The sequence below is a fragment of the Achroia grisella genome, unplaced genomic scaffold, assembly GCF_030625045.1.
Source record: "Achroia grisella isolate CSIRO2021 unplaced genomic scaffold, CSIRO_AGI_Agris_v1 utg461, whole genome shotgun sequence".
Classification (NCBI taxonomy): domain Eukaryota; kingdom Metazoa; phylum Arthropoda; class Insecta; order Lepidoptera; family Pyralidae; genus Achroia; species Achroia grisella.
Window position 1 is genome coordinate 1,442,757 of NW_026712871.1, and position 13,765 is coordinate 1,456,521.

A 13,765-nucleotide genomic window follows, 5' to 3' on the forward strand; every position below is an offset into this window, starting at 1 on the left:
CCGCCGTGAAATACCGTCTCACTCTACTGAGTACACCAAGCTTTATACATGTATTATATATAAAATATTCTCTTGAATCACTCTATCTATTGCTAAAACTGCATTAAAATTCGTTTGTAATTTAAAAAATCTAAGCGGACAGACTGCGAAAGTGATATTATACTATGTATGTGATATGAACAATACTTCCATAGGTAATAATTAATTTAATCAAATAAAAAGGACCAGTTAATTGCATGTTATTCTTTATTTAAACTTCATTTACCTTTTTTTATAACTTTTTTATAATGCTTCAAATTTTATCAAAGAGTATACAATATCACATCTTGTTGTTTATGTTTCCTATCATTTCATAGTTCTGATGGATTTCTATGTACAACAATTTTCGTTTTCCGTACTCTTCAATGAAAAATTAAAATTAAACTCAGTTGATAAAGCCATTTTACAAAGCCAAGTCAATCGCCGATCAAATTCATCGCCAGATTTCTTCGTCAAATATGTAGTTTCATTCCACATGATAATTATTTTCCAAGACTCAAAACCAATTTGGTTAGTTCACACAGCGTTTGAACGGATCGGCACAATATCTAGTACAATTGGATCGTGTAGTTTAATCGCTGGACCAGCTTGATGAAGATGATGATGAGCTGGAGTAGCTGGAAGAACTGCTGCTGCTTTGGCTGCTGCTGCCGTCAGCGCTACGTTGCTGACTACTGCTAGAGCTGGATTGAGATGCAGCGCTGTTGCTGGAGGTTGAGCTGCTCTTGCTACCATCAGCGTTCTTAGTCTGGCTACTACTGCTGCTATTCTGGGCAGCGCTGTTATTGGAGCTACTGCTGCTACTTTGGCTACCATCAGCGTTTCGTTGTTGACTGCTACTTGAGCTGGATTGTGAAACAGCACTGTTGCTTGCGCTTGAGCGGCTCTGGCTACCGTCGGCGTTCTTGGTCTGACTACTACTGCTGCTACTCTGAGCGGCGTTGCTGCTGGAACTGCTGCTGCTGCTTTGGCTACCATCGGCATTACGCCTCTCAACGCTGCTTGAGCTGGACTGGAATCCTGATTCTTGGCTTGACTGCGAGCTAGTTGAGCTACCTTTGCTAGACGATTGGCTACTGCTGCTACTAGATTGGTAACCAGCGCTACTTGATGATGAACCACGTGAAACACTGTAAACAACAACATTTTTATGTTAAAACTTGTAATACTCTTGATCAGTTTTCTGCTGTTAATTTAAATAACATACTATAAAAGCGTCTAATACGATCACTATTACATCATCAACATTTGACAAATGACTCCCCATATTCTCATTCAGTAATTAATGAAATATAATATTTTTACCTCTTGCCACTGCTGCTTGATCCACTGCTACTTGATCCACTGCTGCTTGATCCACTGCTGCTTGATCCACTGCTGTTTGAGCCACTGCTGCTTGAGCCGCTGCTGTTTGATCCAGAGCTGTTAGAACTGCTGTTGTTGGAACTGCTGCTGTTGCTTGATCCAGAACTGTTTGAACTGCTATTATTAGAACTGCTGCTATTTGAGCTACTGTTGCTTGATCCAGAACTGTTTGAGCTGCTGTTGTTGGAACTGCTGCTGCTTGAGTTGTTGCTGCTTGAGCCTGAACTGTTTGAGCTGCTGTTGTTGGAACTGCTGCTGTTTGAGCTACTGTTGCTTGATCCAGAGCTGTTTGAGCTACTGTTGCTTGATCCAGAGCTGTTTGAGCTACTGTTGCTTGATCCAGAGCTGTTTGAGCTACTGTTGCTTGATCCAGAGCTGTTTGAGCTACTGTTGTTGGAGCTGCTACTGTTACTTGATCCAGAGCTGTTTGAGCTACTGTTACTTGATCCAGAGCTGTTTGAGCTACTGTTACTTGATCCAGAGCTATTTGAGCTACTGTTGTTGGAACTGCTGCTGTTGCTTGATCCAGAGCTGTTTGAGCTACTGTTGTTGGAGCTGCTGCTGTTACTTGATCCAGAGCTGTTTGAGCTACTGTTGCTTGATCCAGAACTGTTTGAGCTGCTGTTGTTGGAACTGCTGCTGCTTGAGTTGTTGCTGCTTGATCCAGAACTGTTTGAGCTACTGTTGTTGGAACTGCTGCTATTTGAGCTGCTGTTGCTTGATCCAGAGCTGTTTGAGCTACTGTTGTTGGAACTGCTGCTGTTTGAGCTACTGTTGCTTGATCCAGAGCTGTTTGAGCTACTGTTGTTGGAGCTGCTACTGTTACTTGATCCAGAACTGTTTGAGCTACTGTTGTTGGAGCTGCTGCTGCTGGAGTTGTTACTACTTGAGCCTGAGCTGTTTGAGCTACTGTTGTTGGAACTGCTACTGTTACTTGATCCAGAACTGTTTGAGCTACTGTTGTTGGAGCTGCTGCTGCTGGAGTTGTTACTACTTGAGCCTGAGCTGTTTGAGCTACTGTTGTTGGAGCTGCTGCTGTTTGAGCTGCTGTTGCTTGATCCAGAGCTGTTTGAGCTACTGTTGTTGGAGCTGCTACTGTTACTTGATCCAGAGCTGTTTGAGCTACTGTTACTTGATCCAGAGCTATTTGAGCTACTGTTGTTGGAACTGCTACTGTTGCTTGATCCAGAGCTGTTTGAGCTACTGTTGTTGGAACTGCTACTGTTACTTGATCCAGAACTGTTTGAGCTACTGTTGTTGGAGCTACTGGAGTTGTTACTACTTGAGCCTGAGCTGTTTGAGCTACTGTTGTTGGAGCTGCTGCTGTTTGAGCTGCTGTTGCTTGATCCAGAGCTGTTTGAGCTACTGTTGTTGGAGCTGCTACTGTTACTTGATCCAGAGCTGTTTGAGCTACTGTTACTTGATCCAGAGCTATTTGAGCTACTGTTGTTGGAACTGCTACTGTTGCTTGATCCAGAGCTGTTTGAGCTACTGTTGTTGGAACTGCTACTGTTACTTGATCCAGAACTGTTTGAGCTACTGTTGTTGGAGCTGCTGCTGCTGGAGTTGTTACTACTTGAGCCTGAGCTGTTTGAGCTACTGTTGTTGGAGCTGCTGCTGTTTGAGCTGCTGTTGCTTGATCCAGAGCTGTTTGAGCTACTGTTGTTGGAGCTGCTACTGTTACTTGATCCAGAGCTGTTTGAGCTACTGTTACTTGATCCAGAGCTATTTGAGCTACTGTTGTTGGAACTGCTACTGTTGCTTGATCCAGAGCTGTTTGAGCTACTGTTGTTGGAACTGCTACTGTTACTTGATCCAGAACTGTTTGAGCTACTGTTGTTGGAGCTGCTGCTGCTGGAGTTGTTACTACTTGAGCCTGAGCTGTTTGAGCTACTGTTGTTGGAGCTGCTGCTGTTTGAGCTGCTGTTGCTTGATCCAGAGCTGTTTGAGCTACTGTTGTTGGAGCTGCTACTGTTACTTGATCCAGAGCTGTTTGAGCTACTGTTACTTGATCCAGAGCTATTTGAGCTACTGTTGTTGGAACTGCTACTGTTGCTTGATCCAGAGCTGTTTGAGCTACTGTTGTTGGAACTGCTACTGTTACTTGATCCAGAACTGTTCGAGCTACTGTTGTTGGAGCTGCTGCTGCTGGAGTTGTTACTACTTGAGCCTGAGCTGTTTGAGCTACTGTTGTTGGAGCTGCTGCTGTTTGAGCTGCTGTTGCTTGATCCAGAGCTGTTTGAGCTACTGTTGTTGGAGCTGCTACTGTTACTTGATCCAGAGCTGTTTGAGCTACTGTTACTTGATCCAGAGCTATTTGAGCTACTGTTGTTGGAACTGCTACTGTTACTTGATCCAGAGCTGTTTGAGCTACTGTTGTTGGAGCTGCTGCTGTTTGAGCTGCTGTTGCTTGACCCAGAGCTGTTTGAGCTACTGTTGTTAGAACTGCTGCTGTTTGAGCTACTGTTGCTTGATCCAGAGCTGTTTGAGCTACTGTTGTTGGAGCTGCTACTGTTACTTGATCCAGAGCTGTTTGAGCTACTGTTGTTGGAGCTGCTGCTGTTACTTGATCCAGAGCTGTTTGAGCTACTGTTACTTGATCCAGAGCTATTTGAGCTACTGTTGTTGGAACTGCCGCTGTTGCTTGATCCAGAGCTGTTTGAGCTACTGTTGTTGGAGCTGCTGCTATTTGAGCTGCTGTTGCTTGATCCAGAGCTGTTTGAGCTACTGTTGTTGGAACTGCTGCTGTTTGAGCTACTGTTGCTTGATCCAGAGCTGTTTGAGCTACTGTTGTTGGAGCTGCTACTGTTACTTGATCCAGAACTGTTTGAGCTACTGTTGTTGGAGCTGCTGCTACTGGAGTTGTTACTACTTGAGCCTGAGCTGTTTGAGCTACTGTTGTTGGAACTGCTACTGTTACTTGATCCAGAACTGTTTGAGCTACTGTTGTTGGAGCTGCTGCTGCTGGAGTTGTTACTACTTGAGCCTGAGCTGTTTGAGCTACTGTTGTTGGAGCTGCTACTGTTACTTGATCCAGAGCTGTTTGAGCTACTGTTACTTGATCCAGAGCTATTTGAGCTACTGTTGTTGGAACTGCTACTGTTGCTTGATCCAGAGCTATTTGAGCTGCTGTTGTTGGAGCTACTGCTGCTTGAGTTATTGCTGCTTGAGCCGGAGCTGTTTGAGCTGCTGTTGTTCGAACTGCTGCTGTTTGAACTGCTGTTGCTTGATCCAGAGCTGTTTGAGCTACTGTTGTTGGAACTGCTGCTGTTTGAACTGCTGTTGCTTGATCCGGAGCTATTGGAGCTACTGTTGTTTGAGCTGTTGTTATTAGAACTGCTGCTATTTGAGCTGCTGTTACTTGATCCAGAACTGTTTGAGCTACTGTTGTTGGAACTGCTGCTGTTCGAGTTGCTACTACTTGAGCCACTGCTGTTTGAACTGCTACCCTTATGAGATCCGCAGCCGGATTTTTTGTTCCAATCCCTGTGGGAGCGTCGTCGTGATTCTTCTTCTTCAGATTTTCTCCAAGAAGAAGATCTGCTTCTACTGCTGCTTCTTCCTCTGCTGCTGCTTCTGGACCTAGATTCACTTTCTTCTCGGGATTCGCTAGAGGATCTCCTCTCGCTGTTACTGCTACCCTTACTGCTGCTTCTAGATCTGGATTCACTTTCTGATCTGGATGCACTTGAGGAACTACTCTTGCTGTGGCTGCTTCCCCTACTGCTACCTCTGGACCTGGATTCGCTTTCTGATCTGGATGCACTGGAGGAACTACTCTTGCTGCTACTGCTACTGCTTCCATTACTACTATTTCTAGATCTGGATTCACTTTCTTCTTTAGATGCGCTGGAAGAACTACTCTTACTACTACTGCTTCCTTTACTGCTGCTTCTAGACTTTGATTCACTTTCTTGTCTGGACGCACTTGAAGAACTGCTCTTACTGCTGCTGCTTCCGTGACTACTGCTTCTAGACCTAGATTCACTTTCTTCTCTGGATGCACTAGAGGAACTGCTTTTACTGCTGCTCTTACCACACCCGCTGCTTCTAGATCTAGATTCACTTTCTTCTTTGGATGCACTGGAAGAACTACTCTTGCTGCTGCTGCTTCCATTACTGCTGTTTCTAGACCTGGATTCACTTTCTGATCTGGATGCACTAGCAGAACTACTCTTGCTACTGCTGCTTCCATTGCTGCTGTTTCTAGACCTGGATTCACTTTCTGATCTGGATGCGCTAGCGGAACTACTCTTGCTGCTGTTGCTTCCATTACTGCTGTTTCTAGACCTGGATTCACTTTCTGATCTGGATGCACTAGCGGAACTACTCTTGCTGCTGCTGCTTCCATTGCTGCTGTTTCTAGACCTGGATTCACTTTCTGATCTGGATGCACTAGCGGAACTACTCTTGCTGCTGCTGCTTCCATTACTGCTGTTTCTAGACCTGGATTCACTTTCTGATCTGGATGCACTAGCGGAACTACTCTTGCTGCTGCTGCTTCCATTACTGCTGTTTCTAGACCTGGATTCACTTTCTGATCTGGATGCACTAGCGGAACTACTCTTGCTGGAGCTGCTTCCATTACTGCTGCTTCTAGACCTAGATTCGCTTTCTTCTTTGGAAGCGCTTGAGGAGCTACTCTTACTGACGCTTATTCCTCCGCTACTGCTTTTAGAACTGGATTCGCTTTCTTGTTTTGATGAGCTAGAGGAGCTGCTGCTGCTTCGAGAAGAACTGCTGCCACCTCCGATGCTGATACTTTTCGAGCTGGATTTTTCCTGTTCAGACGAGCTTGATGAGCTTTTCGATGAACTACTGCTTTTGCCGTTACTACTGCTACTGCTCGAACTTTGGAAGCTACTGCTACTGCTGGATTGCTCGCTGGATTGACTGCTAATAGAGATGACGTTGGGCTCTGGATATAAAATAAATATTCACAGTATTAGGAAAGAATTAATTAATTCTGAAGACGGTTTCTCACGAAGGAACAAAAATTATTTTGTTTAGTACGGCAAAAGAACAAGAACTTATTTGCTAGAAAGAACATTAACTTATAGCTTAAAGGTTGATCAGCATCTATCAGATTCAATTCGTGAGCAAAAGATTGACGGTGTCGCTAGTCTAGCGGTTTAACACACCGGTTTACTTCCAATAGTCACGGGTTGGATTCTTCGCACCGTACAAACTTTGGTATTCATGAATATGATGGTTCTTTTCATAGTTGTCTAGTATCCATAACATACGCTATGCTTGTCTTGGAACTAGATGACGTTGTAATTGGTCAGGGGTATTATTATTATTATTATTATTCTCATGAAAGTTCAAAATTAATTTGAACGATTCCAAATTATGCGGAATTGAATTGGGACTAGAAGTGAATTTTTGTTTTGGTAACATTTTTTACAATTTTTGTCTGTCTGTCTATCTGTTTGTTCCGGCTAATCTTTGAAATGGCCGGACGATTTTGGACGGAACTTTTTTGGCAGGTAGCTGATGTAATAAAGAGAAGTTACTCCTTATTATATCAGCTACCTGCCAAAAAAGTCTACTTTTATTTTAAAAAAATAACATAAATTCCACGCGGACGAAGTCGCGAGTACACTTAGTCTCAACAGACAACATTGTATCAATACCCCGCAACACTCATAAAAAGACATTATTTAAATTAAGATGTTACCAGTTAATAAATAATAATTTGGTATGATTTGTTGTGTTCATTTGTTTTTTTATATCTTCTTTCATCTTTCATCTTCAAGATTTATGTTTGTTAATTATACGCAGTAAATATGGAATAAATGAATATTTTTAATGCTATTTTTTCTTAAAAAATCTCAATAAAAACTTAATTACTTAAAACTCAAAATAAACTTAAAACTCTGAACTACACTGTAGAATGTTCTATTAATTAACTAAATTGTATAATTATTACAGTGTATTGTAGTTCCATCGCTGCATTTTTGTATTCTAATGCTCTTGGCCGCAGCTGGCCTTTACACTTCATGATAGGGAGCGAGTGCAAATGGCACTCCAAACCCGCGGTAGGACTTATGGAGCGGCTAAAGGCCAACTCACGTTTGACAGATACGACTTTAGTCTGGCGGCACCTTTAGGGGTTCGAATCTCAGCTGAGGCTGTTCTAATATCGATTTCGAGACGTGATGACGTAATTTCAACTATATGCTAATGATTGAGTATTAAACCTTAAAACATTTTGCCTTCTAAAAAGGAGGTCAAAAATCCTCTAGTAATTAAGTAATAAAAATGTCCTTACCTGGCCTAGGAGCAGCCTGAACAGCCACGAAGGCCTGTAAAAAAACAATGCATATATAAGCATATATAAGAAAATGTAAATACGGTTTAAAAAATATAAACAGAGGTATAGTTACATAGAATGGATGGAAAAGGAGAGGATAACCGAAATAAGATGGATGGATCGTGTGAAAGATGATCTATATAAAAGGAGAGCAAGATCTGATATAAACTGGATGGTAGGAAAAAAATTATAATGTAAAAACTTGACGTTCATAAGCGGCTAAAATGTCTTACATGAATTTGAATTTGAATTTGATAGCGGATAGGGATCAGAAGAAAAGGACACTACCGACCACAAATGATGGGATAAAGCAAAGCTTGTATCTGACTAGTCTTAGATTGCGAACGTCCTAAAAGGGCGAGCACAATAGATCTATGTAGGTCGCAGTGTTACAGGTCGTAGCACCTGAGAATAGCCTAAAAACCCCAATAAAAAAAGCAACGGATACAGAAAGATGATATCAACTGTAGATATTGTGGTACACCCAACCCTTGACAAATTCTCACTGTTGATTTTGCCCCAAATTCCCTCAAATAGTAGGTATAGAAAAACTTACACCAGACACTCATTAAATATTAAGTAATAATTGTAATATCATTTACATATCCTAATGAAAATGATTATCATTAATAATAATGGTGTTAAGTCCGCCATATGCACCTTTATTTTGTTTTATATTTGTGCATGAAGTTTTTATAAATAAAATAAAATAAATAAATAAAATAATGTTATTAATATTAGTATTTACAATAAAATAATGATATCAAAATTTATCATCAAACATAGTACTCTCCAATATTATAAAACTTGTTATTATCTAAGAACCAGTTAGATAGTGTATTTTCAGTTTATTCAAAGGTTTATATTTTAAATAAGAGGGAGAGGAATACATTATATTAAAAAAAATAGTGCCATAGTCATTCTTTTGGTAAATAATTGAATTGCTCTATGGTAGCAATATTATATTCTTTCATTGTGATCAGGGATAGTCTTTTAAAATGCGTCTGATAACGCATAGGAATCATTTTGATGTTATTTCACACATGTGCAAATATCGTGAATGTAACGGAAAAATATTAAGTTTCTTATGTACCAAGAAGATAGAGAAGAGAGAGAAGAAGAGATAAAGATGATAGAACAGATAATGCGTAGTAAACACATTTGAATGTTGTTTCACAAATGTGCAAATGTTAATGTAAATGGTAACGGAAGAATACTAAGTTTCTTATGTATCAAGAAGATAGAGAAGAGAGAGAAGAAGAGATAAAGATGATAGAACAGATAATGCGTAGTAAACACATTTGAATGTTGTTTCACAAATGTGCAAATGTTAAAGTAAATGGTAACGTGAGAATACTAAGTTTCTTATGTATCAAGAAGATAGAGAAGAGCGAGAAGAGATAAAGATGATAGATAAAGAAGAGAGAATAGAAGAGATAGTTGATGACAATCTTACCGATATCACCAGAAGAGCTAGCGTAAGCTTCATTTTGCAGTTCCAATTGTGTACCATGATCCAATGAAAAATCCAAGTGAATATATACGAAACTTGAACAATAGCAGACAAAATTTTGCACCTTGTACAAATATTAAAGCCAAACACATAAAATTCATGTAATCATTATAGACAAAGAGACTGAAACGATTTTAGTTAGTTTAACATTTTATCTCTATTCTACTCGACCCTACTTTTGAAGTCACGCTTGCCCCGAGGGAGGCTCGATACTAAAGTTAGTGAGAGAAGCTTTACAGCTTCACTTCAAGATAGAGGGCTGGCGCAGGTCTCTGACCATGACCAAGGGGGGAAGGGGATTGTTAATAATGTGGATTAATAATCCCCATTGCTAACAATGAACCATATCAGGTAGACCTCTAGCATTTCCCCATAGAAAACATCATGATAAATTCCTAGTGAATTTACCACGATGTTGCTAACTGACCTGATTTGTTCAATCATCCTCCACTGGTGCCCCGCTAGCGTAAACCATTAGCGCAGACGGGTGCACCATTCCATTATCATCCATAAGAACCATGACCAAGGCGGTGATGGCTGACGATCATCGGTAAAAGTTCCCAAGTTGAATAGCAATGATAATATTCATAAAATACATTTACTAAAGAAATACAGTGTTAATTTGGAATAGTTTGGAAAAAAATGTTACTTACTACTGTACCAGTTGAGTTTGTCAGTTCTTCTCACCTGAAACAGCTAGCTGAACTGGACGGTCACGATAACGATAAAAATAGCTGTTCATATTTAATAGCATTACATAGATATTTAAGACCATTCACACAGTGCCACCTAGTCCCAAGCTAAGCTGAGCTTATGGTCTCGTACTAGACAACTGATACAAATAATTATTAAATATTGTAATAATTAAATATTGATAATGACAATAATTAAATAATGTGATACAATTAAATATTGTAATGGGTGAAAACGGTGATTGGTACAGTTTATGCTGTAAATAATATAAATGACGTAGTGGAGTAACTTGAAACAGTCATGCTCGCTATAAAGTTCAAACTTGTGGCGGCGTGGTGGGCCGGATCGATGTGCTCCCTCTAATATGGTTGAGTGCAATGATGGCTGGCTCATAATGGTCATACTCGTGAACGGGTGCTGCTTGTGAGGACTGGTCTGTTCAGGTTGCGAACACTGATTAGATTTTTCGATTTTTTTTTATATAGCATATGCTGGTGGTCACTCTATTCTCTCAAATTTGAATTTAAATAAAATAGTATTATTGTAAATCATTAAAAAAAAATACGAGCTGAGTTTCTTGTCAGTTCTTCTCATCTCGAAATCATTCCGAACTGACGGTAGATTTGACATATCATAAGAATCTGTAATAGACCTACATGAATAAAGATATTTTGAATTGAATTGAATTGAATTGAATGCATGGATACTTTTTTTTGTAAATACATACATAATATACATAGAGACAATCATATTCATGAATATAAATGTACTGACACAACTTAAGGGGATCGTTAGTAATGTGAAATGATAATTCCATTGAGCAATGTACCAGATCAAGTTGACCTACACGCGTTTCTCCCCAGAAATCATCGTAAATTTATGGTGAATTTATCACATGGGCTAACAGATGTGGCCTCATGCTCATCTTATCATCCTCCACTGGTGCCCCGCCAGCGTAAACCATTAGCGCATGCGGGTGTACCATTCCATTATCATCTATTAATAATAGTTGACACAGAGGTATCTAAACGAAGGAATTTGTTTATAAATCTACCTCTGGTAAAATTTTATATATATTTTTATGCTACGATGATAACAAACAAGTATACAGCCATAGTCTATGGATGCCTGAACCACCACCAAACACCACCATTTTATTGCTGATGATTATTTACCACCGTCTCCTGTACTAGCTTCAGTTGACCATCACGCCTTAAATTTTTAAGGGACACGGTTAATTTACATATAAAAAAAGTTATGAATTATATGATATAGGTGTTTGTACAATTGGTTTATTCGGCATTACAATGTTATGTTATTGAGAATATTTTACATTAACCGTTGAAATAATATATTATAACTAGAGATCCAGCAAACTTTGTTTTGACATATAAATTATCCAATAAAAAATAGGGATTAGTGTTAGAAGGGTGAATATTTGAAATTTTCAATGCTAAATTATATCATCATCTGCTTCTCTATTATCCCATTTATTTGTGGTCGGCGTAATTTGTTTCTCGCATCCCTGTTCGTAGTCATCTCGTTATTTACTCCCTTTCTTGCCATATCATCTTTCACACAGTCCATCCATCTCTTTTTCGGCCCACATCCTCATTCATATACTTTCCTTATAATATTATCTTCATTCCTACGCATTACATGTCCATACCACGACAGACGATTATTCTTCAACCTCTCGCCCACCAGCTCCACTTTCATACTTCCTCAAATGTATTTATTCCTTATCTTACCCATTCTTGTCACACACACATTCATCTCAACCTTCGCATTTCAGTTGCATGCAGTCGTCTTTGATTTGTCGCCTTTATGGGCCAGCATTCTGATCCATACAAGATAACAGGCCTCGTCGCCACAACTTGCCGCCACTTCATACATCCAAATTTAATTCTATGCTTTATGGTTCGGTCTAATTCGCCTTTGCTTTGGAGGAGTGAATCTAAATCGGAGCAAATTCGGTATAGGAGCTCCATTTAGTGATATGCTACAGAGCGCGAAAGACCGCCAAAATCGCAAAACATGTATTCCATTTTGGAATTACTAATCTTTAAGCCATCACTTTGCAGCTCTTGCTGTCTCATCACCAACCTACTCTGTATCCCAGCTCCCTCCTCACTAACAAGCTCAATCTCATCTGCAAATAGCATGCACTGCCTCTTCTTGTACAAGCTTCTCTATATATGATAGCGTCTCAGTCTGTAACTACCATATAGTAATTTTTGTAGCTGTGAACTAAAATGTCCAGATATGTGGCAGCGTGGTGGGCCCTTTCTCCCTAATATATCGAGCTCAGTGATGGTTGGCTTATCCGTCATACTCGTGAACGAGTGCTGCTTGTACGGACTGGTCTGCTCTTATCACTACGACTGATTTAATCTTATTGTGTTTTTATATTTGAGCCTAAATAAATTAGTGCTGGTTGGTAGTTTGTATTCACACGTTTCGACTTGTAAAATGTGAACTTACAAGGATTGTTTAAAAGAGCAACACACAAGTTTCTTGCTTATTCTTCTTGTGATGAGACAGCTTTCCGAATAAGCGGTAGATTTAAAAAAATGTTGACTATTCAAAAGTGCTTAAATTAAGTTTATTTGAATAAATGATGATTTTCTATTCTTCACCGGACGAAACGGGCGAGTGCGTGACACTCCAAACCAAAGGAAGGACTTATGGAGTGGCTGAAGGACACCCGCCTGACGGATACAACTTTAGTCTGAGGGCACCGCTAACGGTTCGAACCTCGGCTCAGGCCGTTATAAATTCGATCCCCATTTAAATTTGACGAGGGATCGATCGGATGGGGTATCTCCGACGTTAAGGCATCCATTATCAACAAAGAGAGGTACGGCCATAAAGCCGATCACTGACACAAGCCAGTTCTGTTGATTAATTGTATACAATATCAACAGATCAGTGTATAAGTGCGTTTAAAAATTGTTATGACCCACAATTTCAGCACACATGACGTCAAATATATGGTTACTGTCGCAAACGTCGGTAAATTAACGTACCGTGATATTTGTACAGCTTGTAAATTGTTTTTTTATTAATTTCAATAATTAGATCATTATTTTTTAATGAAAAAAGTCCATTATCATACAATTTAGTTTAATTTTCAGTGACGTGGAAGATGACAAAGCAATTGTTTGCCAAATTTTTGGGACTTTATAAGCATGTTGTAAGGAATTTAACAAGCATTTTGGCTACATAATTCGTCTGAGTATATTCGCGTCTGGTTTTACAGCCGTAATGGGCGGCTATTAATCACGTGATCTCGTGATTTTTTTGACGTGCAAAAATCACGAAATATCACAGGGGGGAGGGGGTACTACCCCGGTTTACAGTCGTAAGGGGCCGTCCATTAATCAAGTAAATTCGTGATATTTACCGAACCCCTCGCGGGTTCGGTAAAATTCACGAAATATCACAAGGGGGTAGAGGGGTGTAATAAGATATCACGTGTTACTTTTTCGTTAATTGCGCGATGTCAAAACCGGAAACCGACGTAATAGTAGTAGGTCTTGACTTTACTAGAATAGAATTACAGATTATATTGGTACTTTATACCTGTAGGACTGGGAGCAGAGAGGATTGTTAGTATTGGGAACTTGCTGCCCCGCTTCGCCAGCGAAGACTTCCACGCAGTTCCCCCAGGAAACCATCGTGATAAAAACCTGTGTGTTTGTCACGATGTGCTAACTGCCCTGCCTCGTCTTCATCTTATCATCCTCCACTGGTGCCTCGCCAGCATATACAGTTGTTAATTATACAATAGAGGATGATAAGATGAGAATGAGGTCAGGGCAGGTAGCCCTAGGGGG

General features: G+C 40.0%; 1 protein-coding gene across 1 annotated transcript; it reads right to left on the minus strand.

Moving 5' to 3' along the window:
* Positions 1-610: 610 nt before the first annotated feature.
* Positions 611-9,233, minus strand: LOC131845257 (pneumococcal serine-rich repeat protein-like). Its single transcript, XM_059194297.1, has 4 exons — positions 9,177-9,233; positions 7,679-7,712; positions 1,345-6,322; positions 611-1,169 (listed from the first exon to the last, which is right to left on the minus strand). The coding sequence occupies exons 1-4, from the start codon at positions 9,231-9,233 to the stop codon at positions 611-613; spliced, it is 5,628 nt and encodes a 1,875-aa protein (XP_059050280.1).
* Between the last annotated feature and the right edge of the window lie 4,532 nt (positions 9,234-13,765).